The sequence below is a fragment of the Chaetodon auriga genome, chromosome 5 (assembly GCF_051107435.1).
Source record: "Chaetodon auriga isolate fChaAug3 chromosome 5, fChaAug3.hap1, whole genome shotgun sequence".
In the NCBI taxonomy this organism is placed as follows: Eukaryota; Metazoa; Chordata; class Actinopteri; order Chaetodontiformes; family Chaetodontidae; genus Chaetodon; species Chaetodon auriga.
The window spans coordinates 24,056,854-24,082,623 of NC_135078.1; the positions used below are offsets into that span (position 1 = coordinate 24,056,854).

Genomic DNA, 25,770 nt, shown 5'->3' on the forward strand with positions numbered 1-25,770 from the left:
GCACCAAACACAAAGTACAGTTGAGGCTCTTGGGAATGTCATTAATTTTACTGGAATTTAGTCCTAAATCAAAGTATTGGACACATTGAAAAACTGACAGCACTTAAACTGCAAAAATCGACCTCATAGTGGCGCAAGAGAAAAAGTCAGATGGTTACCAAAGTCAGGAGGATTCATCCTCTGTCAACCATGAATATCTGTACCAACCTTCATGGTAATCCATCCCATAGTTGTCAAGATATTTCTCTCAGGACCAAAGCAACGGATTGACCAGCAGACCCACATAATGAAACTCCCATCCATAGTGAGCCGCTGCTCACGTGGCTAAAAATACGCTGGTGAAATATGTGCTCTATTTTAAGCTCTAAAATGAGTTTCAGCCTTCCACAATTATGAATGTGAATCGTTTTGTTCCGAAATTTGAACACAATTTAGTAAAACACATTCATTCCCAAGTGTTTTGAATTAGTATGGTTCAGCTGCACAAAGCAAACTGTGTTGTCTCTCGTTTGTGAGTTAAAGCGAAACCCGTGGGCCAACCCCGTGCTGGAGCTGCAGTCGTCTGGTCTGCTCAGGGATAGAGGTCGGAGGTCAAGGGTCAGTGATCTGAACAGGAAAGCCTACTCATGCAGAACAACACATCGTAAACAAACCATTACACACCATCTGCAACGCCGTCAAATCCCCAACCAGCATGCGTGTGTTTGTGTAGGTGTGTGTATGTGTTAGTGTCTCTGAGATCGCAGCCGCAGACACACAAGTGAGGATCAACACACACGGCCAGACGGGGACAGAGAGGTGACAGGGGAAGTGACCATCTGGTATCTACTGAGGCATCAAATTACCGGCTGAAAGGTTACATTGGCATCATGCATATGTGTGTCATAGAGTGATGCTTTCAAAATGTACTGTTGTTTGAAGCAAATACTATTTACTGTTGTTTTATTTATTGAAAAATATGTCCAAAACAGTAGATTATTGAATGCATTTACATTTTTTAGTACACTGATTGAAAAGCTTTTATTTAAAGCAACTGTTTCCATACACACACACACACACACGCACACTGGCTGTCCTCTTTGGACAGCATGTGGACAGGGACTGGACCACCAGCCCCCCAATTAATGGCCTGGCTGCCCTGACATCTTCATGATTTAGCCTGAAAAACTCCATAAGTTTGCAGAAGTATTCAGCTGATCTAACTTCTGTCATAACTCTTTTTCAAAGTTAATTGTGAATGAGTAATTATGATTTTTTTTTGTCTTTACCCATTAGTGCAACTGTCAGGTTTTGACGTGACACACTTGTCTTTTTGTCCTCTCAGACAAAGACAGTCTCTCTGCCAATTATTTCCACGCCTGCTCATTTACACAGCTTCATGCTTCATTACCTTGGCAGCACATTTACTCATATGGAACCCACCACCTCTTCTTCTGTCTCTTCATGTCCTGATTTCCAGCTCCCTTTTGCTACCACTTTCTGTGTATTTCCCATTATTCCTGTCTCCTCTTTCAAGTCCAGCACCTTGATCTGCCTCCTTCTCGCTTGTCGTCCTCCCTCCTCGTCCCCTCACCCTGCATCCTGCTTGTCTCTTCACATTCAGTGCTTTCTCCTTCTTTTCTCCCACTTGCAGTTCCCTTTCTTATCTTTTTCCTCTCAACTGCCTCTCACACTCCACCCAGACCTTTCGCCTCATCAACCCATATCAACTCCTTTCTTCTGTCTCTCCCTCCTCTCTGCTCCCTTCCTCACGTCCCTCCTGTGTTTTCCTTGACAGCTTTACCTCCCCCTCTGCATCGCCGCTTGATACCCAAAATGTGCTGCATCCCTGTCGTCCATCCACCCTTGCTTCACCCCTCTATCTGGCTGCTGTCCATGTCGCCACCGTCACAGGCAGGCAGCCTCTCTGGCACTGCCCACTGGTCTAACACCTGCCACGCCAAAGACGCTGTGTGAGGGAATCACTGTGACAATATGTGTGCATTTATGCTTGAATTTATGTGTGCGTTTGAGCATTTGTGAACGGATCTAAAAAGAGAATGAGTTCATCATCCTCTCTCCTGCTTGTCCTGTTTGTTGTGGCATGTTTATCTCGTCTGTGGGTGTTTATGTCACTTTGCTGTGTTCTGTTGGCCCGACATACAGCCAGACGTGTGGATTAGAGTTAGATCTAGGCTGCTCGTCCTCTATTCTGAGATCCCCAGCAGGAGAAGCCTGTTAATTTAGCTGCTATAAATACAGGACCTCTTCCTAGGTCACTCTAAGACCCGCTGCATGGAACTTGACTGTGGTGACAGCTCCTTTGCTCTGTGTGTGTGTGTTTGTGTACTATATGTGTGTGTGCATTCTTTCAAAGCTGGCTGGCCTGCCTCCGGCTCAGTGGTGCATGGAGCATGGTTTGTGGTGCCACCACTGACAAGGACATTTGGACAGAGCCTGAGCTGGGCTCTCTCTCGTTTCTCTCTTTATCCTTGATTCGAATTTACATGTTTTCCTCGTCTTTGTTTATGTTTGTTTAGTGGTTGTGTTCTAATCAACTGATACATCAATAATCTTTTCAACAGGCCGATTAATGGCTTGATTTATTAAATGCCAAAAATGATGACAAGTCCAAAGTGGTCTATTCAAATTGTCTTCTCTGGAAGTTTGTTGTGTGGGTGCAGGAATCTCAAATCTTATTGGTGATCAAAAATACACAGGTTATTCTCTTGCTCTATTGTAAGGCTCTCTCTTCGAGCATCAGTCCAAGTATTCACTGCATAAATATCAAAAACACGAATGCAGACTTGGCGTGCTTTTTCTTCCGCTTCATCTGCTTCTCCCATTCTCAGTTATAATTACTTATTTTCTCTCCAAAAACAGACACTTGGATGAAAGAAAACCAACTCCATGAAGTCTTAAACAAACACTTGTAAAATTGAATTCTCCACTTGTACCTTGCAGCCACTCAGCAGTTAACTGATGTCTGTGTTTAGACGGCTGCTGTAATTTGGTCTCCTTTCTTTCAAAGACTTGTATAATTGCTTTACAGTAAGTGAAAGTGTTTATTTAATGACTTATTTGTGCAGCTACATTATGTTCAGTGTGGCTTTTACATGAAGCTAGACTGATCATTATCTTGATCAGTATAAATACACTCAATCATGCTCTCGTTTTCTCTGATAATCCTTCATTCTGGCTTTTTGTATGAGGAGCATTCTTGTAATAACCTCCATCCCTTATAATGCTATACTGTAACTGTAGTAAGTGATTCTGTAATGCATGTCAGACTGGTCTTGACAGCGGTTTAACATTTTGGTGGTTTCCTTTAGAGAGTAGTTCCTAGGATATTATGTGTGATTTACAGCTGTTAGTGTAGCTTTCACCACCAGGCAGAGAAAATGTGGTTACATCCGAAGGAGCAAGTTGGTTTTTCCGATTCAGCGGTTAATCAGAAACCTCATTTTGAACTGCACTGCGTCCAAGTGAGAATGTCCAAATGCGTACTTTTATGTCCATTCTTCTCCCACTGCGCCTCTGCTGAGCAAAGTGTGGGACTGGCGCTAATGCAGAGGCAGGTAGAGAGAGGGTGTGGAGGAGAAGAAAGAAAAGCCGATTGAGGACAGTGAAGTGGAACGGATGGAGTGTGAGAGAGGGCGGAAGAAAATGAGCAGTGAAAGTATAAAAGCTTAAATCACAAGGATAAAAAATTCATAAGAATCAGGCAGAGAGAGGGAGGAGATAAATGAGAAATATCGGAGCAGAGGAGGAGAAGGTGCATTTATCAGGCAGGGAGAGGGGTGAGAAAAGAAGGGCAAAAGGAGCATTGGAGATTATTTGTGAGGAGAGTGTGAGCTTGCTAATAAATCACTGAAGAGGTCGGGCACACACATACACACACACACTTCAGCAGCTGGGCAGATGTTGCACACCATTTGTTCACTCATTCATCACAAACACAAAATAAACTTAACGTTTTCCTAATTTGTTTAACCAGCTCTTTGAACCGACCTTACTGATCGATATTCCCCGGACTGAAGCAACTGATGTGCAAATGCATGATTCAAAGGTGTTTGAGCTTGAAAAAGAGCACTGACACAAAGACTCAAGGTCAACCCAGCTTTGCTTTTGCTTGGTCTTTGTTTGATTTGCTGAATCCTTTTGTGCTCTCTCATCCCTCTCACTCTGCTGACAGAGTGAAGAGGGGCTTAGAGATTTGTTTAAACTCTGGGCAGCATCACCAGAGACTGAGCCAGACAGTTTAGGATTGAGAAATCTTTACTGCTTCATGTGTTGGGGCTTGTGAGTATGTGTCATGTGTCCACGGTGTGTTTGTACTGTTGCGTTAGTGTACAGAGTCTTTTTAATTACAGGCAGGATGGCTTTCTTGCCCTAGATAAGCCAGGTCAAATTCACTTTAATAGTATTTTATTTTTCTCTTGAGGACAAGCACAGTGGCTTGAAACCTCTAAGAGTGTATGTGTACATTTGTGTGTCTGGGGTCTCTCATTTGGGCTGCAGGCATTCAGTGTTTGACAGCTTCATTCTTTATTCTCTCACTTGAGACGGGCTGCTCCCTCTCTGTATGTGCAGTGAATAAGTTTGCACTAAATGATTCAGCATCTGCTCAGTGGGGGGTGGGCTCGCCGGTAAGGGGGCAAAAGGCCATGTGTTTGAATATTGTCTCGCTCACATACTTGCACACACACCACTGAACACACGCACCCCTGAGTGCTTTCAGAGACACACCTCACTAATATATCCACAAGAGACCGAGAAGACAAGAGTCCTCTAATCTTCCTTCATTTCTCCCAAAAATGCCGTTATCTGTCAGAGAAGTCATGCCTAACTTCTCCAATGTCTTCCTCTATTTGTCAAAATTCTTTCAAATGTGCCATTATCTGTCATTTAAGCCCCATTTTGCTCACACTTTCTCTTTTTTCCCTTCTCCCCACTCCGCCATCCCTTGTCCTTGCAGGACAGCGACATCCAGAAGAAGATTGACCATGAGATCCGGATGCGCGACGGCGCCTGCAAGCTGCTGGCCGCCTGCTCCCAGAAAGACCAGGCGCTGGAGGCGGCGAAGAGCCTGCAGACCTGTAGCACGCGCATCATGGCCTATATGTCGGAGCTGCAGAGGATGAAGGAGGCTCAGGTCATGCAGAAGGTCACGAGGAGGTCGTCCGATGCCGGCCCGATGGACGACAGGCTCCCGTGCAAAGGAAAAGTGGCCATCTCAGGCAAGAAGAGCCTTGTCTGGATGTTTGTGTTGTTGGAGAAATCTGTATTTATGAAACGGAGATGAGCGGAAAACGATTAGAGGGAACATTTTGTGGAGAACTGAGTAGAATCTTTGTGACCCATTTAGTGTTGGGATTTAATGCAAAGCTCCTCTTGTCAGGCAAAGGCTGAGACCCAGCTTCCTCTCTCCCTCTCTCTCTATTAGAGGATGTTTCATTCTCTCCTTATTGACTGAGGTGAACGTGGTGACTTGCAGATGCTGCCCATTGCAGTATGAGAGAGGGCAGTCAGATGAATGATTAGGAAGCTGCTCTGTTTGTATCGCACTGCAGGCAGATCATTCACACCAGGAAGCAAGACAACAGGAGAGAGCGTTTAGTTTTTTTTTCAAGACGTTCTCGTTGTGTTTGTTTTTAGAACATGATGAGAAGGTAAAAAATGAATATTAATGAGATGTGTGTTTGTGGGTGGAGGTTTACGGGGGCACTGCTGCATGTCTGGCACCCAGCTGGAGAGCAGGCTGCAGACACTCACACAGTCATTAATTAGCTATGGACATGTTAACCAGTGACTGAAGGCAGCATGGGTAGATACAGATACACATGTCAGTTAGGCAGTAAGGGGGATTAACATTTTTGTGGTCTAATCCTCTGCCTGTTGTCGTTACAGATCTTCGGATCCCTCTCATGTGGAAAGACACAGAGTACTTCAAGAACAAAGGAGGTGAGGAGCCACTTCTGTATGCGTGTGAAGAAGATCATTGATGGGTTATTAATCATTTATGCCTCTAGCATTTATTAATGATTGGCTTCTGAGGGGAGTGGTATGTGCCTTCACACGGTTATGAAAAGGCTAATTCAAAGATGTTGAATGTGTGTGAAAGCTTTGTATAATCTCAGGGGTTAGTGTGCAATCCCTCATGCCTGAAGAAAATTAATGGCCTTTTATCATTTGCTGGAGGGTTGAACACTGATGTGGACTTTTAGTTTCATATTTTAAAAATATGCTGACCCACAGAACTGTGCAGACAGACCATACAGTATGATTTCTTTCCTACTCCATGCTGGGTCCATCACATAGCTCCTGGAGCCGATCATTACAATCTGTTGCAGCATTGCCAGATATTTTACAGGAACTGATTTATTTTTTTTTAGACGTGAGACACTCCTGGCAGCACAGCCCGACCCACTGTTCAGGCCTGCTGGCTTCGCCTCTTGGCTCTGAAGGAGCAGCACACAGGCGCTGAACTGGGTCATTATAAGTAGACAACTGAAATCTGTTATGTGTTTAAGGAGCTCCCTAAGTCTTTTGTCCTGTTGAGTTTCGCTGTGAACCAGGTCACATTTAAGTGCTTTTATAGCAATATTAGGATTCAATGGTGCATTGGAAAGATAAAACTATGCCTGTTTGCTGTCCCACCCCCTCTTGATGGAGTCAATGTGGGTTAACCCCCGTGCAAACAGTCTCAGTGCTCATTCTCTCCCCTGGCAACTTGAATGGAATTAATCTGCATGACCTGCACATATAAATGAACTCAAGAGACAGGTAGTGGAGTCTTAACAAAGCTTAATGAGGCTGTTAGTCAAGGTCATTAAACACACCGAGACATAAACTGAGCCCAGGAGGCAGGGAGGAGTAAAGCATGTGCCTCTCTCACATGTCCAATCATATTTTATTTGTTTCAGTGTTGAGCTCATACTTGGAATAATAAGTTTGAATATTAAGAGTCAATGTGCCGTAGACGGGGAGGCACACAGGTAGGAGCGGGCCACCTCTCCCAGCCTTTTCAGCGGTAACCTTGAATTTTAATGCAGAGTAGCAAAATGATTGAGCTTGGTTGTGCAGCAGCAGCAGCAGAAGAAAAAAGCACACAACAGTAGAAAGATAGTAGACCATCAGGTGCCACACTGTTTATATTTTTTTCATAACAATGATACCCAAGGTACTATTTCTTACATCTCACTGTTATTATGCATATGATGGTGTTGTGTTTCAGCACAAGGATTCATCCAATTACCCATAATCATAGCAAAGCATGCCCAAAAAGAGTATTACAGCTTCTTTACAATGCATGCGTATTCCCTGAAATAGCTTTAGTTTTGCATTCAGAAGGCAGCTGTTGTATTCCAGCTACCATTGGCTGCTGCAACATTAAAGACCATTGTGCTTCAGTTTCCACCACAAAACAGCTAACAATGCTTCACAGGAATTCTTAGCACAGCTGGCCAATGAGAATTCTGAACTGAAGCTAACAAAAGTAGAAGTGCTTGTGAGCCAAATAGACGGGCTGAACGGTATTTACTCAGTTCATACACCCCCCGGCCTTTGCCGTCAAACACCTACCTGCATCTTGGGGGTTGGAGGTGATGCAGTTTTTGAGCTGAAAATGAGTTTGCAAGTGATGCAATTAAATGAAAGCTGAGGTCTCATGAATGTTGTGTTTCACAGTTTCCCGCCCCCACTCTTTTGTTCTGCCTTGTCCTTTGTAGAGCTTCACCGGTGTGCAGTGTTCTGCCTGCTACAGCTGGGAGGAGAGATCTTTGACACAGATATGGTGATAGTAGACCGGACACTCACCGATATTTGCTTTGACAACACCATCGTATTGTAAGTGATCTGTCTTCCCTGGAACCACACACAATCTGAAATATAGAAAAACTCACGTGCATCCTGATGCGCTCATGCTCATCACGTGCGTATCTTTTCACAGCAATGAAGCCAGTCCGGGTTTTGAGCTGCGCGTTGAGCTCTACAGTTGCTGCTCGGAGGACGACTACTCAGCAGGGAGCACGCCAAGGAAACTCGCCAGTAAACTGAGCTCCTCGCTGGGGCGATCAGCTGGGAAGAAGCTCCGGGCAGCCATGGAGCCTGGACCATGTAGTCCTGTTAGCAATGGAGGGTCAGCTCCTCTTCTGCTGCCAGTTCCCTCTGTCCCGTAAGTTTAGTTTAAAACACTGAGTTAACGTTTTGTATTGAATAGAGGGAGATTAGAGGGAGAAACAGCTTGTATTTCAGAGAGCACAGGAATGCATTTTCCTTTATAAACATGTATGCTCACACACAGAATAAATGTCATCCTTTCCGTGTGTCTTGACAGGGGTCCGAAGTACCACCTCTTAGCTCATACCACCCTGTCGCTGTCACACATCCAGGACAGCTTTCGCACCCATGACCTCACCATCTCAGGCAACGGTGAGTGGCAGCCTTCATCAATCTGTCTCCTCACCATCTTTCTCTTTGCCCTGCCAAAGCGGCCATCTGTCCGTTTTCTCCCTTCTCTTTCTCATCACACTCTCGCTTCTCCTCCCTGCATTTTAATAATTTCCCTTAAACCAGGTGTCTTCTCCTCCCCCTCCTCTGTCCTCTCCCATGTTCTCTGACAGACAACTATTGTCAAGGTCACTGCAATAAAGGCTGTGCTAGTGAGGTGACTGCTGTGTAAAGCTGTAATGATGTGGGCTAACAAGGGCCCAGACCTCAGACAGACAGGCCCCTAGTGTTTTATTCATTGGCCCTTCAGCCTGCTGTAAAGTTTCATTGCTGCACTTCATGACACTCCCTGCAGCTGCCAGTCTTCTACACCCCCGTGCCTTGTTTTGTGTGCTAAAGGGGGGCCAGTGCGACGTGGGGAAGAAGCCTGTGTGTCTCTGCGTGTGGATGCATATGTTTGTGTGTGAATCCTGAATGTCATGTGGGAAGATTTTTATTTATTAATGATGTTTATTTATCTCTCTCTCCCCCTGTAGAAGAGTGTTCTTATTGGCTGCCGCTCTATGGCAGTATGTGTTGCCGCCTCGCAGCGCAGCCTCTCTGTATGACCCAGCAGATGATGAGTGGATGCTTGAAAGTTAAGGTAAGTTGGCAGGTGTGTGTACTCCTCTCAGGGTCTCCATAATTTTTGGCTTTTGTCCGGGTTTATTTCTGTCCTTGTCTCCTCCTCCACTTCCCTCCTCTCCATCTTGTGTTGCCATCTCTCTTTGTGTTTTTACTCCACACTTAACTGATCCTTTTTTCTGCCTCGCAGCAGCTGGGTGGTGACCCTCAGAGTTGGACAGAAGTCAATGCCGTTCTAAAAGGAACAAGCCTTTTCTGCTACCACCGGCAAGAAGATGTAGAGGCCAACGTTGAGCCAGCTTTCACTATTGCCATCAACAAGGTCAGCAAAGGAATCACAGGAAAAACTGAGAAACAGAGTAAAACACTCCAGAGGTTGATTCAGCCTCACAGAACCAGTTGAGTTGTTTTCGGTAATGCTTCAGGCATTGCTAGCGTAGCTGGTGAGGAACTGAGATTATGGATTGCTGCCAGTTTGGATCTCAAGCCAGCGAGAAGACTCTGAGCCAAAAAATAAATAAATAAGAAGTGATGCTCCTCTCTTAGTAGCTACCATTAAAGTGCCCTTGAACAAGGCACTTAGCCCTCAGTTGCCCCAGTAGAGCTGCTCAGAAGCCGAGAGCATAACACCGGTTCTTTTGCTCAGCTTTCAGGCATAACTGTGTAAATGCTCAGCAAGGCTAGAGAAGAGCAGGCAAGTCTGGATAAAAGGCTTTAAAGATTCCCAAATTAAATCTGCTCTGTATCTTCTCGAGTCTTTGCAAACACAATAAGACACAGCAGTCAAGCTCATCCAATCAGGAGTCATATTTCTCCCATCCGTCCATTTTTCCAGGCACCGATGCAAAGAGCCAGTCAGGTTCTCGATCATCTTATTTCCTGTGTCTGTGTCTGAGAGTTGATCCCAGTGGGGCTTCTCATTCCTTCCATAGTGACTCACTCACTCTTTTGTAGCCTCTGACCCTGAGCTCACAGCTGACCTGAAGCCAAGTCCATCAGATCGGGTCTGTATGATCTTTTTTGTCAGTTGTCTGGCTCATCTGAGGAGGGAAGAGGAGGTAACTCAGTGTGACAAATGGACCGATGGACCAACACTGCCATCTTGTGGTCACAAACAGGCTTAGACGCATTTGGAGTAGAACGAGGAGGTGGGAATTGGGAGTCTGCACCTTTTGTTGGATAATTGCTGAAGGGAAATGGTTTGGAAGAGGACTAATTAGTGGCTTTATTAGTGAGGGCTTATTTTCAGCGGGGACTCACAATTACAATTGGCGTAATGATCACTTGTTGCGGCACGTAATTTTGTTCATTCAGGAGCGCTGGCATTCACTCCTGATTGTAGTCATTTTGTGGAAGATGATTGTATTCTTTGTCGCTCCTGTGTTTCAGGAGACCAGAATACGTGCTTCAGAGAAAGACCCTCACAGTAAAGTTCAGAATATCTGTATCAGTAACCAGTACGGAGGCGAGGAGGTCACACACACGCTGACCACAGACAGCCGCGAGGACACACACCGGTGGATGGAGGCCTTTTGGCAACATTTCTATGACATGAGTAAGTGCAGAGGAAGTGTGTGTGTGTGTGTGTGTGTGTGTGTGTGATACATCCAACCAAGGACATATAATATTGTATGCTCTGGATCTGCTGCGTGGTGCATTGAAAGTGACTGTTGTCTCCGACGTTTAGGCCAATGGAAGCACTGCTGTGATGACTTAATGAAAATTGAGCTGCCGTCACCAAGGAAACCGGCTCCTGTCCCACCAAAACAGGGTTCGCTCTATCACGAAATGGGTAAGACCTCTTCCTGATCATATCTGTGGATACGCAGTCAGGAAACGTTTTTGGTCACTTCAGCCGGACGTGGACGAAATGGAAGGGAAGGCAGGGAAAGAGAGCGCTGTGCCTGCGTTGCATGTGACTGTGTGCAGCTTTAATTCCTCGGGTCCATGTGCATGAGAGATGCCGTCACAATTAAATTTTTCCTCTCCGATATCTCAGACTCACACTCTGCTTTACTTCTGTGTTCTGTAGATAGAAAGGGTCTTATCTCTGACACGCTGACTCACTCTCTGTCCTTTGTTTCTCTGTCCCTCTTTGTCCTTCTCAATTTTCCTCGTGTGTCTTGAATCCATCACTCCTTGGCTTTGTCTCTTTGTCCTTCTTTATTATTTCCTTGTGTCCTCATACATTATTCATGAACAACGCCACATTTTTCATCAACTTACAACATTAATTTTTTAACGGGTGAATTATCTTTATCCTTGAACGAATCTTTTTTTTTTTGTTCTCTCTTCGCTCGTTAACATTCTTTTCTTTAATAAACACTCATCAACCTTTATGGATTTCTGTCATGACCATCAAAACACCGAACTCCACCTGTTGCACACCTCCTATCCACTCTCTCTCTCCCCATCCTCCCTCTTGGTTTTCCTAACCCCCTCCCGGCAGCCCCTCTTGCTACACCCTCCTGTGAGGGTCTTCTGCTGCAGGATAACGCTGTGTCTGCTGAGATTCGTGCTCTGCTCTCGTCCTATTACAACGACAGGTGAAGTAACAGGAGTAGGGCTCCGTAGAAATTATGTTGTGGTAAAAACTGAAGTCCAGGATTTACTGCAAATCCAGCATCGGCCTCATCTGGCTGATAGTGAGTAGATACTGCAAAGCATTGCAGGACATGATCTTCTTTTTTCATCGTTATTCAGAAAATTAAATAGAGTTGAAGTCTTTAAATTATTGTCTTTTTGATACAAAACACTTTTTTTCATTCTTCTGCACTACAGTAAAATGCATTTCCTGACAAATCTGGACACTTCTAATTTTTTCATATAGATTCAAGGAAACACTACAAAGTAATGGTTCATGAAATGCAAATGTGTCTAAATCCATTTAAAATCCATACTTCAAGTAAGATCAAAATATTCATTCATTTTGCATTGAATTATCCTAATCCCCACCCTGCTTTATGAATGTGCGAGAAACTTTAAATTAATCTTAAATTATGACTGGATTACCAATTCATAAGAAACTTGAATCTCATATTTAAGACAAACTGATTTTTTCAGTCTGTCTGTTGGAAATGGGTTGAAGCAGTCGCAGTATGATGATGAGATCTGCTGCATCTCTCCTGCAGTTATTGAATCATCTGATGACCTCAGCAGCACTGTGTCAGACATCCTGGCTCGAAGGATGCAGGAGCTGGAGCTCCGCAGCCAGCTGGGCACCTCCCCCACCTGGATGTCTGTGTTTGACGAGAGCAACCCCAAAGGCGCTGGCCGCCCCCGTCCTTGTACCTCCCGCCTTTCTGGCCACAGCCCCTGCACCCCCCACCGACTGCCCCGCAGCCCTGTGAGCCCTCACCGCTGCCCACAGCTGGGTCTGCTGTCCTCAGACGCAAGCCTGACCTCAGACAGCGACAGCCACTGCAGCACCAGTCCCTGCTCTCAACGCCACGGCTGGCCCGAGCCTTCGTCAAACTTCTCCCTCCTGTCATCATCCCCCTCCCGCCTGAGGCCACGCACTTTGTCTCTGGATGCTAAACTCAGCACCCTTCGAGGGAGGGGGTACGGAGGAGGGACCTTGCAGTGCCCCTGCCAGCCTCCTCCCTCCTCGCTGCTCGCCCCACTCCCCATCTCCTCCCGATCGCCGCGGTCGCAGCGCAGCACACAGACCACGCTCTCCTGCTCCAGCTCCACCTCCAGCAACAGCTCCAGCAACAGTGAGGGCAGTCACAGCCCTGAGTCATCAGAGGGAGCCCCCTTCTCGAGGCCCTCCCCGGCTCGCCGCAGCCTCAGAAACCTCAGGGCCAGACTCGATCCTCGCAACTGGCTCCAGAGTCAGGTGTGAACTTTGCCTGACGGACATTTTACACTGGCCGAAAGGTACCAGTGCTCATTAAACCATGATTTAACTGGCTTAACATTTGTGAACCGACCTCAGGCAATCTACTGGGCCACACGCACAGCCCTGAGGGGGATAAGCTGCCTCTAGCCTGCCTCCCGGTGGAGGACGGATCATGGGAGACCCTCCTGGGGCAAACTGGAATGTCTTCTAACACAAAAGACAGGTGACAATCACTGCAGGCGACTCTGCACTTTGCTGGGTCGCCACAATTTTGAAGCTGGTCCAAAACTAAATGGGAGGTACTCTGCTTTGCTTTGAGAAAATCATGGTCGTGCTGCTTGGGAGAAAGTGATACTAAAGGCCTACTGTCTGTCCTTGGACTCTTATTCTGAAATTAGAGAAGGTTTAGTTTTGTCCTCTGCATCAGCCGTCCTGCCCACTCCAATCCTGGTTTCAAGGTCATCTCTATTAATGCACTAGCAGTATTTTGACTGGATGTTTCCTATCTGTATTTTATAAAGGTTTGCGGTGTTTATGCTATGAAAGCAAGTGAGCATGCAGCAAGATGAACATCCAGGATGAACATAAGGTATAATCAACTGTTTCAACTGTTAGAAACTGTTCAGTGTGGAGGGAAGGGTCGGTGTCTGTTGCCTGTACTGTGATCTACTTCAGTGTACGTATCTAATTATTCATACAACAGATTATCTTTGTGGTTCTCCTAAAATTACTATGCACCATTTTGTTTTTTTTTGCATGATTTGACTCACAGTTAAAATGTTGTACTACTTGAGATCATTTCAACAATGAATCTGGTGAAAGTTTAACTTTATGCAAGTGCTCATACTTACTGTACTGGTTATTACTGTGATCTCCTTCAGGGTAAAAATCTGAGCTCTGGTCTTAATTTTGACTCCTTTATCTGCACACTATTCACAGGCTGTCGTCAGATCTGGGTAATAGATCCGCACACATACAGAACAAACCCCAGAATAAACCGAAATTAACCAAAGCTTAAGTATTATTCAAAACCCAAGCCATACTTATAATTCTGCCACACTGCCTCACTGCAGTATTAGTGGTTCCTGATTCTGTAATTTCCAATAAAATGTGAAACCTCCACCAATCAAATATTATGCAACATTTCTTAGAAATTATTTTATGGTGGCTGTGTTCGAGGCAACTTCAGAGTACCTACATGAAACTCCAGTCAACCATGAGGTCATGATAGTAAGAGCAAGAATAAAATGCTTTGTTTACACTGCCACCTGTTTTTATTATTATTATTATTATTATTATGTAAGTTATTGTCATTTACACAACTCTCAGCAGTAGAATCATGTGACTGAAGGCGTCCATGTGAAAACTGTCAGTGCAGTAAAGCCTCTTCTTCTCTCTCTTGTTTACTGTGGATTTTATTTCCCTCAGAACTCGGGCAACCATTTTTACTAAGAATTAAAACTGTCAGATGTTTGAAAAACGAGCATTTGTTACTGTAAATTAATTTTTCTAAGTTAACAAATAAACCTCTCTTTGTCTTTTGTTACATTATTGATTTTGTTATAAATGCAGCTATATTGATACCTGATTATCATAGTGTTAACAGATGATGTGCAGATCTTTAACTGTTACCAATAGATAACATTGAATGTTATAACCTTGCAAGAGTTTCCCGTGTTAGCAGGCTTTGTGTTCTGCATGTACGCCGTCCTAGAAGGCAAACATAAAATAAGAAATGTGGAAATCTCATGTTTAAATAATATAATGTTAATTATAATAAATGTTTTATCCGTTCATGACTGTTCTGTTTCTTCATGCATTCACATCATTTTTGTCGAAGAGACTTAATCTTGATACATTGTAAATCTATTTTATTGATATATGAATGCATTCCTTACTCATATCATTGTAGCACAGATTATATGATCTCTGTTAGATGAGTAAAGTAAAAGTTCTCTGCACTTTGCCCATATGATGGATCATATTCTATCAAGTTCTGTTCTTCTCTCTTTCTCCCTCCAGCGACAAATCCCAGAGGCGATCCTGTCTTACGTTAAAGATAAAGTTCCATATAGACGCACTGAGAAGGGCAGGTAGAGCAGATGCTTTATTGTCAATGTTTGATAGCAAAGCCTTAGATCTGTCAATAGTACAAAGCACTGTTACAAACATAGGAGGTAGTCGACACTGAGTCTTCACTGAGCATTGTAAAATGCATAGAGAAATACTATGGCCATATTGACTCTGTTTCAAATGCCTCAGAGGGGAACCTAAAGCTCCCTGCTTTCTGTCTGCAGTGCAGAGTTGTACCATTGTTGTGCTATTATAACTTCACAACTGCTTAAAGTATAAAAAAAACTTACATATAATCATATTCGGTCCAATAAATACATACTCATCAGTATAGAACAGAATCACACTAATAAATACTTTATATTATATGCTTCATATGATGCTGATTATTGACTTATGTAACCCAATAGGGGCATTTCACACAACGTTTGGCAATAATATGATTTCTGTTGGATTACATAAGTAAATTAACAATGTTACATCAAGTTACAGATAAATGAGGTGTCTCCTCTGCTCGCCCTCGTTCATGTCCTCCATACTTTAACCCTTTTCTTTGTGCACTTATGCGTCCTCCAGCTCTGTGATCCCCTCTCATTAGCAGGCACTCCGTGGATTACATGCCCGCAGCGCCACCCCAGCCAGAGTACCCCAGGCAAACGTGGAGAACTTGGCAGGGCACGTTCCAGCTCGGCTGATATACGTGGATGCAAGCCGGTGGAGCCGCTTAGCACCAAAGGTGTTGTAGTGTCCCGGGAGGACTTGATCAACCTGTTTAACAAAATTGGCCAGTTGTCAAACACTTTAAAATGATGCACTGCACACACTGCAAGCCTGATTTTTTAAAAAACTGGCACGCTGTGTAAAAGATAAAATGCAATCATTGTCAAACAAACTGTGTTTACTGGGAACAGTTTGACAAAGGTCCTGCTCCTGAGCTCATGTAGTAATATCCCTCATCCAATCAAAGTGCTGGACCTCACTCCATCCTCACTTATGAATGACTGAGCCTTTCCAGGATGCCCCTTTCATACCCAATCATGATACTATCACCTGTTACCAATGAACCTGTTTACCTGTGGAATGTTCCAAACAGGTCTTTTTGAAACTAACATTTTTTAGACCATGGGATTGGATTCCTTGTGCGTACAAGCTCAATTAATCTGACCCAAGATAATGGATCTCTGATGTAAAATGATGCGGCCACCCCGTGGCGTGTTTCAGTGTTACCTGTTCGCTGTCCACCAGCCCCACCAGGCGCTCACAGCTGCTGATGTAGTCACTGACGCGGCTGTAGGGCAGCCAGTCGATCATGGAGCCGTCGTATACTACATCTCCACTGAAAAGCAACTTGTTGTCATGGTCGTGGAGGCAGATGCTGCCCCGAGAGTGACCTGGCATGTGGAGCACTGTCAGCTGTCTGTCACCCAGGTTGATGACATCACCTGGACAGGTGAGAGGAAGACATAGGATCGTATTACCAAAATCATTTGCACATACAAACACAGAAGTATAACTTCAGCTGCATAAGCGTCACACTCCCAGACCTTCATCCAAACTAAATCCTTATGTTCTGCATAAACGGCTGGCTGGAATCAAGTCAGGGTTATATTTGTGTTTTCCACACGTCATCTCATATCACCGTGATACACAGTCCAGGACACTCTGAATGTAATTGATTTGGTCCAGAGCAGCTGTGAGTGGCACAGTGTGACAGGAGGATGAAAGTGACAAACCAAACAATGAGATATACCATCTGCACTGCAGCAGAGGCTCTGACACAGCAGAACCAGTCAGTGTATTGACTGACGATGCAGAAATGATTCTCTGTGAGAACACTAAGGATGCAAAGGGTAAAGGTTTCGATCCAAACTCCAGCAACAAACAAAGCTGCTCATCCCAAATGCAGCATCCTATGAGATCTAAACTTTGTGCAACAACTATCATGAGAAAAGTCGCAGAATGTGAGTTTAATCTATTAGTGATCGATCTGGTGTGTATCTGGCAGCAGTGCAGTGGGTGATGGATATATCAGTGCTGGGAGGTTATTAATACTCTATGGGATGCTTTCCATAACTGCGGCCTGTCTCTGCATTCTCACCCTCTCTCCTTTTTTCTTAGAAGAAACGGATTCCATAGCCATCAGAACACAGGCTAAAAATAGAGATGCCCTGCAAATACAGGTGAAGCATGAGCATAGGAGCTGCCTTACAAAAAAAAAAAAAAAAAGATTTCTTCTTGTCACATCTCACAAACTGTTAATTAGGCCGGGCTCTTGGCAAATGACCTGTCTGCATTCTTTACCCAGTAGCCTATGTGTTGTCCATACAATACATTTCTACCTGTTTAAGACCGGCCAACACCTCTTTGTAACCCTGCCTAAGCAAATACAGCATCCCTTGTAACATAAGTTTTGTGCACCATGCCTGATGAAAAATGTTAGCACACCCTCTCACCTCATTGCACCTCTCTGCTGCACGTTACATGCTGTGTGTCTGTAATTTTTATTTGTGCGATGAAATCCTCCTGTGGGGGATTCTGTGCAGAGGATAATGTGCACACTGAAGCTACTGAGTCCATGCGCACCCATTAAAAATCGTCTAATGGTATCGACCATGATGCTTATCCCTTTGCAAATGCATTTAGACCTTACGACCTGGCCTTTGATCACAGATCCACTCCACTACAATAAATCATATCAGCAAAGGCGATGTGCTGATATATCTCCTACCTACCCTCCTGCAGTATGTGCGTAGGCTGCACAGCCTTGACTTTGTAGTGCCTTGCCCTCCATCCTGGACTGGGAGCCTCGGCGATCTCCCTGTCGCTGAGCCAGGTGACCGTCTCGAAGTTGTCTCCGTTGGCCAAGGCATCGACCTCGGCGCTGTGGACGCCCACCTGTTGGAACTGATGCAGGCCGCCCGAGTGGTCGAAGTGGGCGTGGGTGGCGATGGCCAGCAGCGGGTTCTTCCTCTGCGGATCTTTGCCGAGCAGCCCCTTGGAGTCGATGTAGTCAGGTAAGCTCCTCAAGCCCAGACCAGTGTCTATCACCACGTCCTGGTGTGAGCCGCGGAGCAGCCAGATGTTGGCCCGGTTATCTGACTGGTAGAATCGCTCCTGGATCCAGAAGAGTCCGTCTCCGAGCGATTTGTGGGCGTACCAGTCGGCTGCAGACATCCCAGTTCATGCACTTTTCGAAGTAACCTGGTGCTGGTGGTGCGCTGTCAGCTGATATTTGTGGCGGAGAGGTGTAGCTAGCCTTGTAGCTCGAGGTGATATGTTTTCATTGGGGTTAACGTGATGGTGGCCGCCGACACACCCTTGTTGCGGAAGAGTGATATCATTGGATGAGCCGATGAGTGACGACACCCAAGAACGCGCTATTATTGGCTGTAAATAAACCACACCTTCTGAACGTCACGCGCGGGGCGGGGTGAGTTAAAGTCACGTCTAATGCTGAGTGTAGTGTGAGCAGAGGTTCCCACGCCGGTGTTAGCAAAGCTGGATAGATCTTCATCAGGTTTTCCGTTAAATTTAGTGATTTGAAGAGTTCGTTTACGTGCCGAACAAACAGTAGCTGAATGTTAATGAGAGTTTAAGTCGTAAAGTGAAAACATGAAGACTTAGTGAAGGCTAAATGCCGCTCAACAGCCCTGAACTACACAGACTTGTATGATTTTACGTCTCCAAATTAGGAGCAATTTACTAAGTCCCGTAGTGAGTATTACAACTTTTTGTGTATGTACATGTCTCTAATGTATTTCAGTGTTAACCGGCGCTGCAGAGTGGGCAAAGTGAGAGAAAAGGCGATGAAGGCTGTGGTGCATGAACTTGCTGTGTGTACACGTGTTTGACAGTGAAGTTGAATGGAGACATGTGGACTCTGTGCTGCAGGGACAGAGGGGGCTTGCAGCCATGGCTGGCAAGGGTCGTGGAGTGGCTGCCTTTACGTTCCATGTTGAGGCTCTGGGCATCGGCAGGGGCAACATGCCAGAAGCCAGGGTGGGGCCCAGCCCGCTGTTTCCGGTAAGTACCGAACACACACACACACACACACACACACACACACACACACACACACTGGTGTTTGCATCTTTTTTGGGGACATTACATAGACTGACATTCATTCCTGGAGACTTATCGTTACCTTAACCTGGACCTAACATTACCATAAACCAAGTCTGCACCTGACCTGTGACTGCGTTCCCAGGTTTATGTCCCCACAACGTGACACACACACACACACACACAAATGCCATGATGACATATTACATTGCAGTATATTAAATTCTTCTGGAAGGAAGCAATTGTCTAACTCTAACTGCAGCAGTATTTGTTGACAGATCAGAGAGACAGCTGAAATCTGTCTCTCTGATGTATAAACAAAAGCAGGTTGGAATCCATCTTGGGCTGCATTTGAACTGTGCTTATATCATCTCTTTAAGTTTTAATTGTAAGATCAGTTTGGCACAACTTGGTACTGTTTTACTGTACAGAATTTGACTGTGTGAAATGGCACTCACATCACTTAAAATCGAAAATGTAATGTGCTGAAGATATGAGATAACTGTAACATATCTCTCATACCTGATTGCTGTCATCTCCCTTCCACTATCTGTTCTCGTGCAGAACACAGACTTTAAGCCCCTGCCGCTTAAAGCTGGCGAGGATGAGGACTACATGCTGGCCTTAAAACAGGAAATGAGGGGAACGATGCAGCGGCTTCCGCACAACATCAGACCTCCCTCCAATAAAGCAGGTGAGGAGAGTAGTGCATTAGAAATCTGACATCGAATAGAAATGCAATGGCCAGACGATTGGCGGGCTGTGAGGGAAGATAATGCAGCACTTAGGAACCGAGACATTTAATTAAGATCATATCTGGGAAAAGGGGAGAAAGGCAGATTTATGGAGGAATATTGAGTTACAGCTGCTACCACATCTGATGGTTTTAATATAATTTCTATGGTCTGGCCTGATAGGGCAGAGTTCACGTCTTCAGTGTTGAGCTAAATATATCCATAATAAGCAGTATAGTCAAAACTGTTCAAACTGTGATTAACTGTTGTGGCTGGATGGAGGATCAGGAGTAGCAGCCAGGGCTTTGTGTTGATAGACTCATGGTTCTGATAAACTGCTGAATGTGACGTAAGGGTGAATTGGGATTTGTTTAAGAGTGTACTGAAGCAGAAACTTTGTCTTGTTTATATGAAACAGAGGTGGAGAAATACACAGAGAGATACCTGAAGCAAAGCCAGATGGAGGATGAGGAGTGGTCTCCAGGTACTTGCACAACAACCTGTCGTTTGAATAAATAGTGAAATAAGTTGAAAATAACGGAAACACTATTCTTGATATTTTAGACTGGAACCTCTTCCCAAAAGAATTGATGCCCCAAACGAAAAGACGGCACCCTAAACCAGGTATATTGCAGCCATTATGTAATATATGCATTACATAATATATATGTAATTCTATGGTAAACTATAAGAATAAAGACCAAATGTTTAAATCCAACAGGCACAAAGAAGAAACCTGTGATCTCACGCAAACACACAGAGGAAATGCTGACTAAATTAGATGTAAGCTTTTCTGCACTTATTGGTTCTGTGTTCAGCTCCCAAGCATTACACATACTGTTTACTCTCTCCTGATGTGATTTATCAAGTGCCCATCTATGAAAAGGTCGAGTTGGTGCAGTATATATGAGCTCAGGATGCTTATGTGCTTAACGAGAACTATATGTGTCTTTCTGAGGTAATAAATGTTTCGCACAATTTGTCAATATTTCAGGAACTGGAAAAGAAAGACGACGGGAACCTTGAAAATTCAGATGATGAGACCGAAAAGAAAACAAAGAACGAGAATGATGAGGAAGAACTTGAAGAAGAAGAATATGAGGAAGAGGATATTGAAGAGGTTAGATCACAAATGATAACCTGCTAACGGCAAACTTAATATGGTCGAAATGTAAAAAGCAGAGTTAATATTTTACTCTTTCCTTTGTTTCTCTGTAGGAAAACGACTACATTGAAAGCTATTTTGACAATGGCGAAGATTTTGCTGCAGACAGCGATGACAATATGGACGGTGAAGCAACATACTGAGAAAGTGTGACTCAACCACGCAAAGACGCACTGTTCAAGTAAACAATCATTATGTGATCATTTCTATTGGTTAAATGTTGGAGATCAGGTGGGAATATTGTTTAGCAGAGTCATGGTTGATTGCTTTGTTTGATCTTGAGAGGCTAGCTTTCCTTAAGGACTTCTGTAAATAAGAAATAGCAAACTATGTGCGTACTGGCAATAATTTATTCAAAATAGATGTATTTATTTTCCAGCCTGTAGCACATATCCACAGTTTGAAAGGCACGTACTGTTAAAAAACACGTAATGCATTTCATGAAGTGTCAAGTGAAGACGGTGATGAAATAAAAGGGCTACATAACAAAGTCTAAAATTTCACGTAATTACAAGAATGAGTCATTGTGGGAATACTGTGCATTTCCCATTTTCCTCACCATGCTCTTTGAGGTTTTCTGAAATGGAAAAAAAAACAACAAAAAAACGCATTTCTCTCCAAGCAAGCGAAAGGAAAGAAAAATTCAAACAACTTTCATGGAAATTCAAAAACATAATTTAACTGGTTGCTCCGAATACTGATCGTGTAAGTAAAGGCAAATGCTCAATAGTCTCGAAATAAATTAACTCTATATTCAACACAATGGCAGCAATAGCGTTGGAAAATACACTATTTCTAACATGGCAAAAAAATACAGTTGGACCAAATCGAGTAAGAACTGCTTTAAAACCACATCCGCAGAATGAATTACTCTCTAAGGGTGTGGCCACTGCCTCATTACTGAATACACAGAAACTGGTTAGTGTTGCTGTCCGTCTCACAGTTGTGTGTATCTTACTGAGAAGCAGCAGCATAGATGACAAAAACATCAGCTCAATTCTACTGACTACACGGAGAACAACTCTGAAATGTATCCATCATTTAGAAAAAAATGAGACAATCATATCATTTGCTTTTTTTGGCCCATTTATACTTTACTTGCTGCAAAGCATATAAATGTGAAAGGATAGACACGAGGAATGACTGTGGCCACACCCTTATTCCTAGTCCCTCAACCCTGTGTAAAAAGACTGTTCCCACTATAAAGTGACTGTCCCACTCAGAAAGATTGCATTGCTGTATTAAATCTATAATAACTACTCAAAATGGGGACATCCACCCAGTTTTATTAGCTCTCTGAGTTAGCAACAAATTCATATGTAAAGTGATAATCCCTTGTTATGTTTTCTCAAGCCCTCCGTGTTCACCGTCTCCTGCCTCTTCCGGTCCATGTGGATCTCCATTAACCACATTTCCAGCATGCTGTCCAGGTCCAGTCCCTGCACAGCTGTCTTATCCAACAGGAAGATCCACATTATTATCTTGGAGATGTCCATGAGGCATGTCGCCATGACCTTGTGTAGGAATGCCATGATGGCTGACGTCGGCTTTCATGAGAACCTCATAGTACAGCAAATAAAACACAGGTGTGACAATGCCAACAACCAGCATGATGACCACAGCCGTCCACCATCTCATGCCCCAGTCTGCCCCATAATAAGGGTCCTTTCTTTGTGCTGGTTTATACTCAACTTCTCCAAGCAGTGGCTGCTGTTGCTGCAGTGTTAAGGATGACACAACCTCATTCAGGCTGCTCCGAGACGGACCTGTGGATTTCACCAGCCTCTCAATGTCCTTGTCCTTCTCCAGGAGGAATCCTTCTACACTGTCGGTAGAGGAAGAAGAAGAGTCTGTGGAGGACTCTGAGGGGAGGGAGGTCATGGAGGAGATCTGGGGTGCGCGCCTAGCACCTGAGGGGGAGGCAGATTTGTGAGGTCCAGTGCTGTGAGTCTCCGTGAGGACACTAAAGCGCCTCACAGGAATCTTGACCGACCGCAGGGCAAAGAAGTCCTGCTCTGTCAAGAGGTTGTTGGCACGCTTTATATCAGCCACCTAGGAAAGGCACATAAGAAAGACAGATTTACTATGACGCATACAGACACAAATTGTTATTTTACATTTACTGTCATCTGAACTCTCTGGATTCTGAGTCAACCACTAAAACAGAAAAGCAGAACGTTCTTTGCACTGGTCGCAAAGAACGTTGCATGAGACAAAATACCAAGTGCAGTCAAACTTCTACAAAGAGATGGCTGGAAATAAGAATCCAAACTATTTAATACAAGAAATTACAAAAATCATCACCTTTGAAGTTCATATGGTGAACTTGTTAGCAAACGGTTACTGATGTACACACCCAGCAGCTCCAGAGCAACATTATCATTCATTTGGAGATGTGTTTCTGGCCAAATGTGAATGTAAATCCAATATTAACTCTCCATTTGTTGTTTGGTCTCTACCCATTCCTGAGGGAAGTATCTGGCTCTTCACCTGCTGAATGCTCCTCTATGTTCACCAGCTATTCACTAATTGTGTCTACTTGCCATTTGGTGCTGGGCAGTTAGTGTACAGTGTTTTTTTCTTTTCTTTTTTTAAAGAGCATTTTCAATGGAAACATCTGGCTGATGCTTCAATGTTGGTGACGCTCTAGCTCTCTTATTGTACATCAAGTATGATGCATTGGTTGGCTGTTGGTTAGTTAAAATAATGAGGATTTCAGTTGGGACTCTGGTAATTAGTGTTATGCTTGTCAGTGTTACAAGTCTACAGACTAACTGGTTAGTTAATTCATATAAAAGTAACACAGATTTATTTATTGCTAATTATAAAATGTGTAAGGGCCAAGAATGTTTGTGAATATGTGCAATGTAAGAGAAGAAATAAGATAATGAGAGTTGAGTGGGTACTCCCAAGTAGAGAAAGAAAGACACACATACACACACAGGTTTGAGGACAGACATACTGAGCAATGGTACTGCAGGGCAATGCTGTTCAGGGTGTCACCCTCCTGGATATCCCTGGTCAGGTAGATAATATCCTCCATCCTCTCTCTGGAGGTGCTCCTCCGCAGCCTCTCTCTGCCACGTGGCCGCAGCTCATAGCTCTCCGCGTCCTCCTCTGAAAGGTCATTCTCTGAGCCGTTGTTTCCAAACAGATAGGCATGACCGCCATTGGCAGGCTGCACCATGGTGGCTGACTGGAACCCATAGTGCTGGCTCCTACTGGACATTTTTTCTTCACTGTATTTGGAAGAGCAGAGACAGGCTTGAGTATCAAATTCTGAACTTGTCAGACATTTTCTGTGGGTATACCAACAAGGTTTGCTTTACCCTGAGGGGAAATAACATGAAAAACATGTTTGAACTAACAGGCTTCACACAAGGATGCAGCTTAAAATAAAGGCGGGGTATATTGTAAAATATGCTACTTTCGATCAAGGCACACAAGCAAACTCGTACTACTGCAATTTGACAGATGGGGCATCAAAAATTTGGCCGTATAGTGCATGCAGGTGACGACAATGTCATTGTTTTCACAGCATGGGGCAAAGATTACAGTGGACACAAAGTTTGTAATATAATCAATTAAACTGCACAGATATATATATATATATATATATATATATATAAAGACTGCATGAAAGCTGGCCTATGTGAACTTTATGACACCATACAAGACTAAACATGCCTTTCTTTCTTTGAAACCTGCAATTAGGGGCAGGCAGAAGCTCACTTTCACTAATTATTATTTTTCTCATGTTTAGCATACTAGCTAAACATGACGTCCATTTCTCTGACAGTTATGTTTGTCAGTTATGTTTACTTGAGATAGATGAGATTTGGCCTCTTCCACTTCCATACGTGACGTTACAGGCAGTACATTCAATACTAGTGATGTCAAGGTCCTGTTTATGTAATATTTCTGCTTCACAAACCCTTACGACCAAGGGGACACAGCTTATCTTTTCAGATAACGTTACCCATCTCTTCCCCTATCACAGCAGTAACCTATGAGCAAGGCATATTTCACTCCAGATTACTACTTTTACACCAAATGCCAGATTGCTGCCGAAGATAATGTTAGCCACGGTAGCAGCTAACGTTAGCAATCCAAGGTGTTAACCATAAACACGCCGACAATCAACTCCTTCTATATGCGTTCAGGGGTATGATTGAGCTAAGCTTGTAAAGAATTACTGTGGATTAAAACACAAGATAGCTAGCTAACTATTTAACTAAAGCGATTAACATGGCTATGTAACCATACCTACCTAAGGTTCTTTCACAACACAAGTCCGGACCATATCGTCGTTCAGTGGGATTAACTACGTAACTTTAGAAATACGTCCGCTTAAGACAGTAAATCAATATCCTATATGAACTGTCAGCTTGATCTTGTACTGATAGGAGTGTGATGTACAGCGCACGTCCAGTTACAGTAAACTATGAGCCCTCTGCACAAGCTAGGCTAGGGCTAACTAGCGTCCACCTATGATATCTAGCTAGTAACATTTGCACATTCTGTCGGCCAGTTGTTAAAGCTGATGACTGATATATTTGGAAGAAGTCGTCAACGACCGCCTTTACCTGAAAATGTGAACACAGATCAATCAGTTGACCTGAATAATATCCATACTTCGACCGGAGTATCTTCGGTCTCACCTTCCCTTCGGTTCGTCAACTTACCTACTAGCTACTGTTGAAGCGCTACCGCTCACGCCACGTCAACAGAATATTTGCGTGATGACGTAGCGCCGACGCCCCCAACAAGGCCTTCACTTTGAATCGCGAGATGGCGCTAACGGTCAAGTTGATAGTTTAAAGGAGCTCTATTTCTTCCAC

The 25,770-nt window shown here is 44.0% G+C and overlaps 4 protein-coding genes across 12 annotated transcripts in view; 2 read left to right on the forward strand and 2 right to left on the reverse strand.

The window, feature by feature from the left end:
* rtkna (rhotekin a) overlaps positions 1-14,689 on the forward strand; it is a 55,350-nt gene extending 40,661 nt beyond the window's left edge. For 3 of the 7 annotated variants that reach the window (XM_076730910.1, XM_076730913.1, XM_076730914.1), the window contains exons 2-11: positions 4,958-5,219; positions 5,890-5,943; positions 7,710-7,827; positions 7,931-8,155; positions 8,318-8,412; positions 8,967-9,073; positions 9,245-9,376; positions 10,444-10,609; positions 10,742-10,846; positions 12,186-14,689. In XM_076730910.1, coding sequence (XP_076587025.1) covers positions 4,958-5,219; positions 5,890-5,943; positions 7,710-7,827; positions 7,931-8,155; positions 8,318-8,412; positions 8,967-9,073; positions 9,245-9,376; positions 10,444-10,609; positions 10,742-10,846; positions 12,186-12,898 — 1,977 coding nt within the window. In that variant the 3' untranslated portion in view covers positions 12,899-14,689. Of the gene's footprint in view, positions 1-4,957; positions 5,220-5,889; positions 5,944-7,709; positions 7,828-7,930; positions 8,156-8,317; positions 8,413-8,966; positions 9,074-9,244; positions 9,377-10,443; positions 10,610-10,741; positions 10,847-11,503; positions 11,605-12,185 lie in introns of those variants that run through there. The other 4 variants (XM_076730915.1, XM_076730917.1, XM_076730911.1 and 1 more) reach the window with 3 other exon arrangements.
* Positions 14,690-14,983: 294 nt separating this feature from the next.
* On the reverse strand, positions 14,984-18,283 carry mblac2 (metallo-beta-lactamase domain containing 2). Its single transcript, XM_076731212.1, has 3 exons — positions 17,701-18,283; positions 16,196-16,410; positions 14,984-15,736 (listed from the first exon to the last, which is right to left on the reverse strand). The coding sequence occupies exons 1-3, from the start codon at positions 18,140-18,142 to the stop codon at positions 15,563-15,565; spliced, it is 831 nt and encodes a 276-aa protein (XP_076587327.1). The 5' UTR covers positions 18,143-18,283; the 3' UTR covers positions 14,984-15,562.
* On the forward strand, positions 17,879-21,280 carry polr3g (polymerase (RNA) III (DNA directed) polypeptide G). Of its 3 annotated transcripts, none has more exons than XM_076731215.1 (8): positions 17,879-17,982; positions 18,860-18,991; positions 19,595-19,724; positions 20,183-20,248; positions 20,329-20,388; positions 20,486-20,547; positions 20,759-20,884; positions 20,983-21,280. In XM_076731215.1, the coding sequence occupies exons 2-8, from the start codon at positions 18,881-18,883 to the stop codon at positions 21,070-21,072; spliced, it is 645 nt and encodes a 214-aa protein (XP_076587330.1). In that variant the 5' UTR covers positions 17,879-17,982; positions 18,860-18,880; the 3' UTR covers positions 21,073-21,280. The 3 variants fall into 3 exon arrangements, with proteins under 3 accessions (XP_076587330.1, XP_076587329.1, XP_076587328.1); XM_076731214.1 differs by lacking the exon at positions 17,879-17,982 and adding an exon at positions 18,430-18,682; XM_076731213.1 differs by lacking the exon at positions 17,879-17,982 and adding an exon at positions 18,533-18,682 and having other exon boundaries at positions 20,350-20,388; positions 20,983-21,193.
* lysmd3 (LysM, putative peptidoglycan-binding, domain containing 3) lies at positions 21,266-25,624 on the reverse strand. Its single transcript, XM_076731211.1, has 3 exons — positions 25,516-25,624; positions 23,892-24,168; positions 21,266-22,981 (listed from the first exon to the last, which is right to left on the reverse strand). The coding sequence occupies exons 2-3, from the start codon at positions 24,156-24,158 to the stop codon at positions 22,382-22,384; spliced, it is 867 nt and encodes a 288-aa protein (XP_076587326.1). The 5' UTR covers positions 24,159-24,168; positions 25,516-25,624; the 3' UTR covers positions 21,266-22,381.
* Between the last annotated feature and the right edge of the window lie 146 nt (positions 25,625-25,770).

Excerpts from the sequence above, each read along its gene's own strand:
- mblac2 (XM_076731212.1), bottom strand. The coding sequence starts at position 18,142 with ATGTCTGCAGCCGACTGGTACGCCCACAAATCGCTCGGAGACGGACTC. Across the intron at positions 16,411-17,700 it reads TACGCACATACTGCAGGAGG|GTGATGTCATCAACCTGGGT; the intron begins GTAGGTAGGAGA and ends TCACCTGTCCAG. Across the intron at positions 15,737-16,195 it reads GGCTGGTGGACAGCGAACAG|GTTGATCAAGTCCTCCCGGG; the intron begins GTAACACTGAAA and ends TTTGTTAAACAG.
- polr3g (XM_076731214.1), top strand. The coding sequence starts at position 18,638 with ATGATTTTACGTCTCCAAATTAGGAGCAATTTACTAAGTCCCGTA. Across the intron at positions 20,249-20,328 it reads GGATGAGGAGTGGTCTCCAG|ACTGGAACCTCTTCCCAAAA; the intron begins GTACTTGCACAA and ends TTGATATTTTAG. Across the intron at positions 20,885-20,982 it reads AGGAAGAGGATATTGAAGAG|GAAAACGACTACATTGAAAG; the intron begins GTTAGATCACAA and ends GTTTCTCTGTAG.
- lysmd3 (XM_076731211.1), bottom strand. The coding sequence starts at position 24,158 with ATGTCCAGTAGGAGCCAGCACTATGGGTTCCAGTCAGCCACCATGGTG. Across the intron at positions 22,982-23,891 it reads CCCTGCAGTACCATTGCTCA|GTGGCTGATATAAAGCGTGC; the intron begins GTATGTCTGTCC and ends TGCCTTTCCTAG.